The sequence below is a fragment of the Maniola jurtina genome, chromosome 5 (assembly GCF_905333055.1).
Source record: "Maniola jurtina chromosome 5, ilManJurt1.1, whole genome shotgun sequence".
Lineage (NCBI taxonomy): Eukaryota > Metazoa > Arthropoda > Insecta > Lepidoptera > Nymphalidae > Maniola > Maniola jurtina.
In genome coordinates, this window is record NC_060033.1 from 15,700,599 (window position 1) to 15,714,156 (window position 13,558).

The 13,558-nt window shown below is 41.4% G+C and overlaps 1 protein-coding gene across 4 annotated transcripts in view; it reads right to left on the minus strand.

The window, feature by feature from the left end:
• The window catches only part of LOC123865501 (protein 4.1 homolog), an 89,078-nt gene that overhangs the window by 23,531 nt on the left and 51,989 nt on the right, over positions 1 to 13,558 (minus strand). For 3 of the 4 annotated variants that reach the window (XM_045906557.1, XM_045906556.1, XM_045906554.1), the window contains exons 2-9: positions 8,738 to 8,909; positions 8,190 to 8,337; positions 7,474 to 7,590; positions 6,674 to 6,857; positions 5,960 to 6,112; positions 5,531 to 5,716; positions 4,687 to 4,859; positions 1,681 to 1,778 (exon numbers count right to left, since the gene is read on the minus strand). In XM_045906557.1, coding sequence (XP_045762513.1) covers positions 1,681 to 1,778; positions 4,687 to 4,859; positions 5,531 to 5,716; positions 5,960 to 6,112; positions 6,674 to 6,857; positions 7,474 to 7,590; positions 8,190 to 8,337; positions 8,738 to 8,887 — 1,209 coding nt within the window. In that variant the 5' untranslated portion in view covers positions 8,888 to 8,909. Of the gene's footprint in view, positions 1 to 1,680; positions 1,779 to 2,356; positions 2,521 to 4,686; positions 4,860 to 5,530; positions 5,717 to 5,959; positions 6,113 to 6,673; positions 6,858 to 7,473; positions 7,591 to 8,189; positions 8,338 to 8,737; positions 8,910 to 13,558 lie in introns of those variants that run through there. The other variant, XM_045906558.1, reaches the window with a different exon arrangement.

Genomic DNA, 13,558 nt, shown 5'->3' on the forward strand with positions numbered 1-13,558 from the left:
CACGCGCGCCAGCAAACGCCACCACAGACGAAGTCCGGGACCTACTCAGTTATGCGTTATGTCAGTAGTTGATACCAATCTGTGTGGTATCTAAATATGTACATAACAATAACATAACGATGTAGTGTTTTCGTCTCGTGTTAAATGTTAATGGACAACCATGAAATACAAATGAGATCGTTACCGTGCAAACACTATTAGTTAATGTGATTTCATTTGATGAACACTCGCGTTAGGGTTGCCACTGGTCGATAATATCTTTTTTCGAAATCCTTTATTAAAACTTTTAAAAAAAAAATGAAACTGGATTCAGATTTTTTTTAATTCCTTGAAAATTCAAACAACTTTTGAAATTCTTCTGATAATTTCAGTTCGGTTTTATGAAATAGAAAGGAGTGTATCACTTGAAACCTAAATATCACTGAATTTCATTTGCAAATGAGCAATTAAATTACTTATTTCAAGGTTAATACAGATCCGGTAGAACAGTAAAAAGAAAAATATTATATGCATACACCGGCTCACACTTACTTTTTTTGTCGTATACCTTACATGTGGATATTGACCAAAACATAATAAGTTTCGGAATTTGGAAATCGATAATCAGAATTGTCAGTTAAAAATTCGGTTTACTTTCAAGAAATCAGCTATAACAACTTTATAATAAGATAATAAGATCAATATGCATAAAGCATTTTTTGAGCTGTATGTTTAATAATCAAAATCGTAGACAGGTGGCAACCCTATCAGTCGTTAATGTCCCAAGAGGAGCGTTACGCCAAATCCCCGTTTAACGATGTACTGAAATTGAGATAAATAGTAAATCATTTGTTTACTAAAGCATTACATGCAAATATTGATGTTCAATTTGCGTTCATATCATAGAGTGAAATGTTTGTTTATTAAATACATAGTTACATTTAATAAACCCAATCTTAGTAACCTTTATAACTGTCTATAAGGACCGTGGTTTGCAGAATTCGCCACTAATTTTTAGGGTTCCGTAATCCAAGTCAACGGGACGTTTCACTAAGCCTCCGCTGTCCGTCCGTCCGCGCCTGTCAGCGGAGTGGAACCGCTATCTCATGAACCATAATAGGTAGAGAGTTGAAATTTTTAGTGTGTGTATTTCTATTTTCGCTATAACAACAAATAATAAAGATTTCTATTTGGCCGCCGTTAATGAAAAAAAATCCCCGGTCAAGTGCGAGTCAGACTCGCGCACGGAGGGTTCTGTACTCGGGTATTTTTCCGACATTTACTCGTAGTACGATAAACCAAAAACTATTATGCATAAAAACAAATAACGGTTTTCGGATTTTTTCCTTTACTTGTGCTATAAGACCCACCAACCTGCCAAATTTCATGATTCTACGTCAACGGTAAGTACTCTATAGGTTTTCTTGACAGACACGAAGGACAGACAGACAGACAGGCAAAAAAGGGAGTCCTTTTGGGGTACGGAACCCTAAAAATGCGCTATATTTTAAACGTGTTAAGTATCGAATTCTAATTAAGCCGATTTTTTATGCAATGGTCTGTATATACAATTTATTTTCTAGGTTATACCTCACCACAACCTATAGCTATACAATTTTGTCTTCAACAATATTATAGCAGAGATTTCGGTTGTCATTCAGAAATACACCTTGCAATGTACAATCATAAGGATCAAAATACCTTGTCTTTAATTGTGGGCCGCGGCGCGGGCTGCGGCGGCATGGTGTGTCGCTTGGTGGCTTCGGGCATGGATTCATCCTTGTCACTTGCCGCCAGAGCTGTAATAAATATAACATTTTTTTAACTGTATCACTACCCATATGTTGCGAAAGTGTTTGTTTATTGGTTTGTCCTGCAATCGCACCACAATAACGGAGCAACGGATCGACACTTGAGGGTTTAGGATTTAACTATCATGGAGGTCTAGATTTAGCAATCTTGGAGGTTCAGATTTATCATCCAATTTCCACGATGACATAATCAAGGTGAAGGAATCTTAACTGACCTAGACAGTGAACATTGAGCCGTAAGCGGTAAATTCACCGCAATAATATCAAGACAACAGAAAGGTTAATCTCCGATTCGTATTTATGATGATTCAACCCATTGCCGGCCCACTACTGAGCACGGGTCTCTTCTCAGAGTGAGAAGGATTTAGGCCATAGTCTGTAGCAGTTTTGGATATTCAGAGTTTAAAAGAATGAGCTAACTAATAAGCCTTTGGCGTCTACTTTTTTGTATTTTGTTTCTAAAAGTGCACTATTTTGAGAGCGAATCTCAAAAAATACACGTACTAGTGCATCGCAATTTTTGAATACCGCATAACTAAAATTAACTCCAAACATTTTAAACTTACGTGACGTGCAACTCGGATTCCAGCAATCACTGAATACCATTTCACTAACACTACACTATCAACAAACTACCAAAAATGTCGTAGTCACTTGAACACTCAACTAATAAACTCCAATGTTAAACATATATTCCCGGTGTAGTCGTCTCGGGAGCCGCCTATCAACTGAATGAGAATAAATCCGTAGTACATAAGAAGCGTGACGTCACATTGTGAGTAAATAGAGTATTAATACCGCCTACTTCACTAGCCCATTTGCTTGCATCTGGGGCGGATGGTGTTATGCGAAAACAAGCCTACGAAGTATTAACCAAACAAGTAAACAATCTAAACATTCAAAGTACTTATTACCTAGTGGTTGCCTAGAAGAGATCGCTATTTTAGCGATAAGGCCGTTTATTGTACAATCATCTATTATTATTTTGTTATAAATTATATTTCTGTTTTGGTGTACAATAAAGAGAGTTCTCAATAATGATCTCAAAGGGGTGTCAAGTCTACCAGTTCGTACTTGGCCAGTCAGAGTGGTGAAATAACGTAGTAGTGGGCCAGCGAAGTGTTGTGACGATGATGATCACGGTACGCGATTAATTTAGTAAGAAATCACGTTTGCATTTAATTTAAAAGTCAGGTAAATTTTACGCCTCATACAGGTATGTCTGTAAAATTGTATTTCAAGGATTTCTCGGCAACCAAACCGAAAATAACACCTATCTGAGAATATACCTATGCTAAATTTTCCCACGTCATTTCAGCACAATGAATCATAATTTTATTGTTAGACATTAACGTTATCATGATAAACAACTTTACTAAGAAGGTATATTTAGTTGAGTAATTCAAAAACTGACATACGTACCAGAAACAGATTCACTTACTATAAGTCTCATAGGAAGAGTCACTCAGCGGGCGATAGAGAGAACTGTTTTTGGAGTTTTTCTTCATGATCATATTAGAAATGAGGAGATCCAAAGAAGACCCAGTGAGTAACCGACACCAGTTGCGAAGCTGAAGTGGCAATGGACGGAGTACATAATTTGAAGAACCGATAAACGTTGAGATCCCAAGGTGCAAGAATAGCAACCTCGCACTGGGTAGAGAGTCGACATCAAACGAGTCGTAGGGAGCCGCTGAATCCAGGCGCCGCAAGACCGTGGCAGGTGGAAATCTCAACAAAAGACCTAGTCCAGCAGTAGACGTTTATTGAAAGACGACGATGAATCCTAAAACTTAAATATGGTTGAGTAACGCATGTGCTGTAAAAAATTACATTATGTTATTTTCCTTAAAAAGTGACGTCATATCGTATGACACCATCCACTTGCACTCTGGCAAGGTGACAATTATTGGTTGTATGAGGATAGAGTTCAAGTGAGTCAAAAGCGCGCGAAAATATAGACGTTACATAGACAACGGACACAAGGTCACCCCGTCACGATCATCAAAACGGTCATTGTTTAAAATAATTATTATCTGGAAATTAATTTTCTGCCAGCATTTGTTGATTAATGGTTAGATTTAACTAAGCATGATTAATGATTACTTCATACTAATAATATGTAAGTGTGTCTGTCTGTCTGCTACGTTTTCACGGCCCATTCGTCAAACCAATTTCCATGAAAGTTACAGTGATACTCTTTTCCAATTAAAAATTATTATTTGCTTTAACTATGAAGGAAAAAATCGTGAGAAAAACCTGTTTGCCTGAGAGTTCTCTATAATATTCTCAAAGGTGTGTGAAATCTGCCAATCCGCGCTTGGCTAGCGTGGTGGACTATGGAGAAACCCTTGTCATTCTGAGAGGTGACCAGTGATGATGGACAATTCCCGAAATTCCTGCCTGCATAATTTTTATTCAACATTCACTGCACGCTAAAATTAGTGATGGGTTCATTCAGCGAAAATGAGCGTTACGTTGTATTTTGAAAGGAAAGCGTCCATTACTCTGCCAGTGAGTGTAAGCGTAAATAAACATCACATGTGGCCAAGCATTTTTCTCAGAAAGATTCTTGATGCAAATCTTCTAAATATATAAAAGGAGTCAGTGACTGACAGATCTATCAACTACTGGATGAATTGGGCTGAAAGGCATACAGATAGCTATTATAACAGAGACATCAGATAAGAAAGGATTTTTGAAAATTGTCATAAAAAGGTGGTAAAATAGGGGTTTGAAAGCGTAGTCTACGCGCACGAATCTAGTAGATGATGTGATTGTATTATCATTGCTGCATTTTTGCTAACGTTATCTTAATGTGCAAGTCCCACTCACATTTGACCGATTTTTCCCATGCTTCCTGTAAAATCACTCTCTCTACGTCTCTAGCACTAACCATCAGCACTCCTCGACGACAACCTCCTGGCGGAGATGGCGCGAGCGAAGTGAGGCTGCGTGCGCTGCGGCGGCGCGGCGCGCGACTCGTAGTGCGTGCGTCCACTGTAGCGGAAGCGCGATCCCAGCCGTGGGAATAGAGTGCTGCGGGACGCGGGCTCCGGGGACATCAATCTGTACAATAATTTACCCTGATCATTATGATCAACCTATCACCGGCCCACTACTGAGCACGGCTCTCCTCTCAGAATGAGTAGAATTCGGACCGGTCAGGCACGCCTGGCCCAGTGTGGATTGGCAGACTTCTCACACCTTTGAGAACATAATGGAGAAGTCTCAGACAAATGCAGGTTTTTCTCACAATGTTTTTCGTGCACATAGCTCCAAAAAGTCAGAAGTGGGTGTCTGAGATCAAACCCCTGTGCTGCCGAAAAGGAGGCAGATGTCTTAACCACTAGGCTATAACGGTTTTTTTTTAATTAATCCATACTAATATTATAAATGCGAAAGTGTCTGTCTGTTTGCTAGCTTTTCACGAGTTTAACCGATTTCGATGGAATTTGGTACAGCGTTGGCTTACATCCTGGGGAAGGACATAGGCTACTTTTTATCCCAGAAAATTAAAAAGTTCCCACGGGATTCTTAAAAGTCCATCCGTTTAACCAGTATGAATCTGGTACAGAGGTAGCTTGCGTCCCGAAAATTGACACAGGCAACTTTTCATCCTGGAAAAATAAAGAGTTCCCACGGGATTTTTAAAAAACCACGCAGACCAAGTCGCGGGCATCATCTAATTCTATATTTCCTTCAGTACAGAATATTTATTAATTTATTTATCAAGTTACCTGAAGAAAGTATGGTGCTCGACGCAGGTCTTCCACAGCTTCTTGGCGGCGCGGTGGTTGGCGAGCTTGAAGCCCACCGTGGACTCGAACTGCTCGAACTCCCCCGGGCGCAGCTTCACGTAGAAGTTGTGGCGCTTGTAACTGATCTTGAGGATCTTGGGCCACGCGAACCGGTTTATACGGAGTCTGGAAAATAAATTCAGTTTAGACAATTCCGAGCCTTTATTTCTTTTTTAAAGTCTGGGAAATAAATTATTAGACTAAGTACATCCCTGCGAGAGAAAGAGAGACGCTCAATGAATTACGTCTCCCTTTTTTGGAAAGTCTTTTTTTCAAAATTTAAAGATTAGCGCGCTTGGCGGCAATCAGAGCTACTGGCAAGTGATGATGCAGCCTAAGATGGAGCTTGTTATAAATGGTAAGACCTACTTCTCTCTATGCACCAGCAGGCCCGAGGAGCACACGCCGAGGGTGATGTCAACGTTCTCCGAGTCCTTGGCCGGGTGCAGGTCCACGCCGTACATGGCCAGCTTCTTGGCGTTCTCCAGGTAATTCAACTCCGCCTCCGCGGGCGTTTGACCTCTGGAACAGTACACATAATAATATAAGGTATTGCATTAGTTATACTTTAGTTTTTCTAAGTTTCCTTCAAAGATAGAGTAAGCGGTCGGAAAGCTTCGAGACAAAAATTTCTCAGTGCTTTAAGACAAAAGTCTTCAAACAGTGTTGCTAGTGATGACAATTATGGATCCGAGGTGTCGCTAACTGTGAGCCTCAGAAGAAAGCTCAGAGTCACTAAGCGGGCGATGGAAAGAGCTATGATTCGGAGTTTTCTATGTGATTAAATCAGATATGAGTCCATAGGAGAACCAGCGTAACCGACATAGCTCAACAGGTTGCGAAGCTGAAGTGGACAATGGGTAAGGCACATAGTTCGAAAAACCAGTAAGCGTTGGGGTCTCAAGGCGCTTGAATAACGACCATGCGTTGAAAAGCGCAGCCTTGAAAGTCTAGTGGGTGGACTTCAAATAAGTGACAGAGAGCCGCTGAATGGCGTCGGCGCAAGACCGTGGCGTGTGGAAATCCCTACAAGAGATCTATGTGTAATGATGGGCGTCTATCGGATGATGATGCTGGTCAGACCTGTGCGTCTTGTGCAGCTCCACCACCTTCTCCTCCAGCTCGGGCGTGCAGGCGGCGGGCGGCACCAGCTTCAGCTGCTTGCACAGGCCGGCGCCGTTCTCAGACTCCTCGTAGTCGCCCAGCTCCGACTGCAGCAGGTAGCTCGCGAGCAGCGCGTGGGTGACCGTCGAGCAGGGGAGGCGACCTGCGTATAATATCCAGGTGTACTGTGTTACAGTACTACCACTTTTATAAGTCTAACCTAACCTTACGCCGACCAAAACCGAATGTACACCAATGAAATATAGACCTTATTGCTTGACGTTAAGATTTTAAACACAACGACATAGAGATTCATGCTATCTCGTACATAATTCGCGCGTACAAAACATGGCGCGTATGCTACAATCAATAGCAAACGGACGCGCATTGTGATTGAGATGTTTTCGCGCCATTCAAAAAAAAAAAAAGATTTCTGCGCAGTATTTTGACTGCTATCACGCCAAATATGCCTATGGTGGTGGTGGTGGTGGTGGTATGCAGCCTAAGGTGAAGGTATCCAGAAGGTGCCTATTGTCTCTTCTTTCGAAGGTACCAATATTACAGCTAGCAGGCAAAACGGGAGCCGGAAGGGCATTCCATATTCTAGCAGTGCATATTAGAAACGACGAAGAAAAAAAGCTTCGTATGAACTATGATTCCGTGGAATTTCCACTATGTAGGGGTGTAAAACCTCGGCAATGCCTCGCAGTTCGATAGTACTTGTAAAAGTGGTAGTCGTTTGAGTGCTACGATGCCACAGCCGGTCGGGGTAAACATACCGTCAAGCAGGTCCTTCCTTATGGCCAGCACGAGCTGGTACCGTGTGAGCTCCTCCTGCAGCTGCGCCGGCTCGGGCGGGTAGAACTTGACTGCGAACCGCAGGTCCCATGGCTCATCTGTCGACAGGACAATCAGACAGGTAAATCATTTAGAGGGAGCCAAGAAGAAACGCGCGAAGATGACGACTGGGATAGGAGACTAGATGAAACGCGCGAAGATGATAAATAGGATAGACAAATAACCGCACCCTAAAAAAGAGGTGCCTTCCTGATGCAATGCTTCGTGCAGTACCGGGAAGCCGTAAGCGGACATATCGGAGAGCACGGACTCAAACCTCCTTCTGTGTGGAGGAGGTTTTTAGTCCGTAGGTCACTGCAGCGGGGTCAGTCATACCAGACGGTATCCATGACGTTTTTCCTCCTCCAAAAAGGAGTCAAGAAGGCGCCCCCGGAAAACGCAGCAAGAGCAAGTACCGAGTGCTCTCCCACGATTCGGCCCATATAATAATATAAACGAGGGGTTGGTGGAGCCATGGAAGGTGGAGGGCTCACCTGTCGACATACAACAAGGTTCAACTCAACTCAACCGGACGTCGGCTCAGTACGGTCTCCACTCTTACTCGGGTAAAACAGCCCGATTAGTTTTTCTCCACCAGGTTGAGGCTGTCGCATACTTTGCTCAGCAGCTATGAATATGAATGTGGAACACGCCATACGTTTGAGCAGCTTGGAGACGCGTTTCTCCAGGTCGAGCCACACTCGCGGGTCGCCGCGGTCGTGGTACAGCAGTCCGAAGTAGTCCTTTTCCACCAGGTTGAGGCTGTCGCACACTTTGCTTAGTAGCTCGTGACCGCGGATCTTTCTCTGAAATTGACAAGGGAAGGAATTGGAATTAATTCAGATTAGGCAATTATTTTTTAAAGTACTTAAGTAAATATTAAGTTAAATGCACTTTTTGACAATTTATTTTAAAAAAATTTAGTGACGCATAAGTTGTAGCACATAAACACTTCCGGTTACCTCGGCACAAGTTTAGGGCTCTGAAGTCTTAGGTAAAAATCTATAAAGCGCACTGTGACTTTGCTAAGACGTAAGTTTCAGTAAAAACGAGACAGATTTATGCCAGCGGTATAACGCTGTCTCGTTTTACTGTGTCTTAAGTCTGGGCAAAGTCAAAGAGCGCTCTATAGATCTAAGCCTTAAATATCTAACCTTCCTTATGTATCTACATTGGAAACGCAAAAGAAGATTGTGTATAACTCACATCAGCCTCAAGATCCATGATGGAGCCATCCAGCAGTTCCACCTTGACCCTGGCGAGGTTGCCGGCGGGGCGGCGCTTGGGGGACTCCTTGGCTTTGGGCTTGCTCTCCTCCTTGGCCCCTTTCCCGTCCTTGGCCACTCCCTCCGGCATTTTGCCGCTCTTCCGTCAACACCTGGAATAAGGGAAAGAACATTTAGGGTGCCGAATCCGAAGGATGCTAACAGGACCCTAGTGTGAATTATAGAAGCAGACGTTATTTTGCGGAAGTCCATGATATACAAGGAACCAAAAGCTTAATTTGTAAGCTCAATTTAGTACCCTAGTGCTAGTGCTTGAGATCTATAGAGTGCACTTTGACTTTAGACAGAATTCTATGACCGAAACCAATCTTGATAGACAAAATGGCGTTTACCAAATTAAAAACCTGCAAAACACGCATTCGCAATCATCGATCCAATACTAACGGGAATTGTAGGCATGCAAGTTTATCTCGATGTTAGACATGGCTAACGGTTTTAGGATTAGAAAAATTTCTACGTATGCTAGGCTGGACCAACCAGTTATGCTAAAAGTTTATAACATTTCTATAATAAGGGCGACGCACACAGGTGGAGTGGACCCGAAATAGAAATAAATTATATTTGCCAGAATGTGGTACAAAACTATTTTGTCCTAAAACATCCAACCAGTAAAGTGTACAAATAGTACAGTATTTTTTTTTATTAGTAGTATAGTATTTTTACGACAACTACGAGATTATTCGTAGTGCGCTCCTTATGATGATTTAAATAAATTCAATTTTTGTAGACACGCCCTAGAACCAAATATCGGAGTCTCGGGTTTGCTAGATTTCCTCATATTACATAGTTTTACGAGTTTTGCAGTTAGTTACATGAGCTCAAAGATTTGCAAAAATCTTCTGACAAACTACAGATACAGATATTTGTTTCTAGGACGTATCTATTCGAGTTTTAGCAACCAAACTACGTTTATATGGAGAGGCTGAAAATCCGTTTAAACTCAGCTTTATGTCCTTTGATATACGGGTTTCAATAGTATTTTAGTATACTGAAAACAAAATACGAAGGAAACTCGAGAAGTTATCCTTAAAACGTTTGAGTTGTTGTCAAGAACTGCTGTCAAGGCGTTTCGCCTCCACTCTCTCTCTCTATATGGGTATGTGTTGTGCCTTAGGTTATACTTTATAGGTAATACCTGAGGAGAAATTGTGTTACGTATTCTCAATCATAATCGCCTTCAAAATTATCTTTAAGACAATCGCGCATTGTCTATTGTATTTTAATTGAATAATTGCGACTAGAATTGTTTAATTCTCAGGCTAACTAACTATCATTAGACACAAATTGTTGCTAATCGAAGCAACGGATTCCGGATTGAAATGCTACTCAAAGTATTTGAAGAACTCTCTATCCTAGCGGTACAAAATACAAATCCTTGATCTAGGTCGGCGATCCTACAGCCAACGGGGTCTTGAGTTCAAACTCAGGGTTCTGCTTTCACTGTTATCTATACGACGGATTGTCGAGTTGGCGCTACGTAAAATGAACTGTAATATTGAACCTGCGCAGTGGGTAAGTTATTCATCGGTGGTACCTCTCGTTTGTCACACACGTTTGAAAACATTATGGAAAACTCTCAGGAATGAAGGTTTCCTCAGGTTGTTTTCCTTCACCGTTAAAACAAGTGATATTTTATTGTAATATTTAGTAAATAAACATAACTCCAAAAAGATAGAGGTGCGTGCCCGGGATCGAACCCCCAACCTCCTGAATAGAAAGCGAACGCCTTAAACCACTACGATATCACGGCTAAACACATCTTCGCCCATCTCAAATTTGATGGTGTTTGGATTCCGTTTATTTTAGTGGGAACTGTGTATTACAACAAAGTAAGCCAGTATTCAATTACAATTCACGCGAATTTCTCATTCTCACGAAGGTAAGCGATTTCGAACTCGTCATTGACTGTGGCGGTGGGTAGATGGTACCGCTGTACCTACCACCAGCGGCGGCCATTGTTTACGTTCACACGTGTGCAATTGTACGCGGACTGCATCCACTTTGCTACTCTCCAATGTTACCATAAACTATAAAAGAACATTATTCTACTATTTCTTGTTAATCATCATTTCAAATGGCTGATTCGCGTTGTTCACATATCACCCATCTCGTACTTGAGAGGTATGACCCACCAGTACAAATGATTGCAATACCTTTCTACTATCGTACCGCAAGGCATCGCCATGGTCTGCACCCGTACGTAGTCGAAATTTCCGAAGCGATTTGCCTCCTCATTTCTAATTCGAACCGCTTGGAACGCCTTTCCAGCAACAGTTTTTCCCTCCAATTTTAATATGGTTATCTTTAACTCAAGAGTGAATAAGCATCTTCTAGGCAAGCCATCTTAAACTGTAACATCACTTGCCAGCAGGTGTGATTGTAGCCAAGCGTTATACTCTATAAATTAAAAAAATATAGCATGCTCTCACGCTCCACTTGGAGCGACCACGGAGAGCATGTAGTACAATATTCACGTGTGCCTGTCTGTTCGCGTGTGTGCAACATTTTCGGGGCCCATTCCGAGCACGTCGCAATGACACCGGTGATGTAACCCACAACAATGGCCCGCCGTACAAGTACTCACAGTCGGTCACTTTTGGATTACGCCCCACACACAATGCACTGGGCATTCGATCACGTAGCGTCCCCGTGTGAATGGTTAAACATTTTTAAGTATAGGTATGTATTAGGTACGTTGGTTAATCAATGTTAGGAAGTGAGTTAAAATCAACAAATTGACATTAATTTTATGGCCAATCGAACAAAGATGGAAAAACGACGTGCGTGGCACTAGGGCGGATATTAGATCAACGGCAATCACCCATATCATACATAGCAGCATGGTGGCGTACAGGAGCCGTGTTGTAAGCTCGATCAATACAATAGGAAAATCTTTATCTCCGAGCGGGTGTCATTACTCAGGGTCCACCATTAGCTAGGTATATCTTGGAACTTGTATAGGTATATAGTCTTCTAGGATTAAAACTTTGCTAGCGTGATTCAGGCTGCATGTTCTGTTTTCATTTCAGATTGAAGACAGTATCTGGAGTGCCCTCTAGTGTGATCGTTGTGAGTTCCTTCCTTAGTTAGTCTTAAGGTTCCTTTGTCTTTATAATCGTTATTTCGTAGAGTTCAAGCGTCATGTGTCAACTGTGGCGACCGCCAGAGTGGCTAATTCGGTTGTGTACAATCTAACTAACAGGTCCTATTTCACAGAAAGCATTATGAAAGGAAGAGCAATACATTCAGACCTGCCATTTAAGTTTAAAGGTTATGTACGACAGAATTAGTCCCAATTGAATTGTTTAACTAAAGGAGCCAACCTTATTGATGAAAAGTACAAAAATTTCGAGATAACTACGAACTGTACTCATACCTACGTAATTAAAAACGAATCGACTCTCCATAGAGCATAGATGATAGAGGGAACACAGTGAATAGTGTGTAATTATGGGTCAGGTTAAGTATAGGACGAGCCGTGGTTTTTATACCTCGACGAGGCTTTGGTACACGTTCTTGATGATGAAATAGAGAATAACATATTTCCATTGCAAATTGCACATTTTCAATTGAATCGTTGAACAAGTTTTTTTTTTTTTTTTTCAATTTATCTATGGAAAGTTTTATAACGTTATTTTAATTTAATCTGCTCCTATTTCCAATGAACTTTGAACACTGTCGGATTTTTCCCTTACTAGTGTTATAGCGAGTATGACAAAACGAGTAACACCCAATCGTTTATCAGTATGACTCGTTGGGAATCCATCGAACTTTTGTTCCCATCGAGTTGTGGGAGTGAACAATGAATTCCAATGGCAAAAAATGATTGCAATTAGTAACAGTGTGACTCGATGCCAAGCTCGATGGGGGAAAAATTTATGAGTTCCCACTTCCCAAAAAGTCACACTAGAATAGAATAGAATAGAATAGATTTTTATTCAAATAAACTTTTACAAGTGCTTTTGAATCGTCAAATAATTTACCACTGGTTCGGAATGCCGTGACACTCGTGACAATCGTGCCACTGTGACACGATTGGGTGATAATGATAGACAAGGGCGTTCCTGCCAAATTTTTCTATGTCAACGGCCAGCATCCTTCAGGTTTCCCCTTGTCAAATCTCGACAGACAGACCAACAACGAAGTAATTCTGTAAAGGTTCCTTTTTTCTCTGGAAATACGGAACCCTAATAACGAATAATACTTACCTTCATTAAAGCTTTCTTCTTATCAATACATCACAGTTCAAACTTATGCGCTAATTAGTGATTCATATGCATAGCTGCAGCCTGTTAATTTATGGTTCATTTAACGACCAGTAGTTACTCGACTGACTCAGACCTCTATTGTTAACTGAACTCATTACATCATTTACAGGGACCTTTATCGAGCTAAAGTCTGATGATTATACTTTTAAGATGATCGTAGGTATAATAGACGATTGACGACGAAGAAGGCACAAGATGTGATCGTGTGACAGAAAATAGGTATAAAGAAGAAAATACTTAATATATAAATAGGTATAAAGAAGGTTGGCGACTTTCCCGGTACGGAACCCTAAATACCAACAGGAGAGGATTTGAATGTAATCGAATAATGGCCCTGAATGTATGAATGTACGGTCGGCCTCAAAATTCGAGTAGCAATTCCGCAAAACTATCGCATCAAAAACCTGTGTCACTTATGACATTTTTTTTAAAAACATGCCACACACACCTAACGCGTGTACATAACCGTGCCA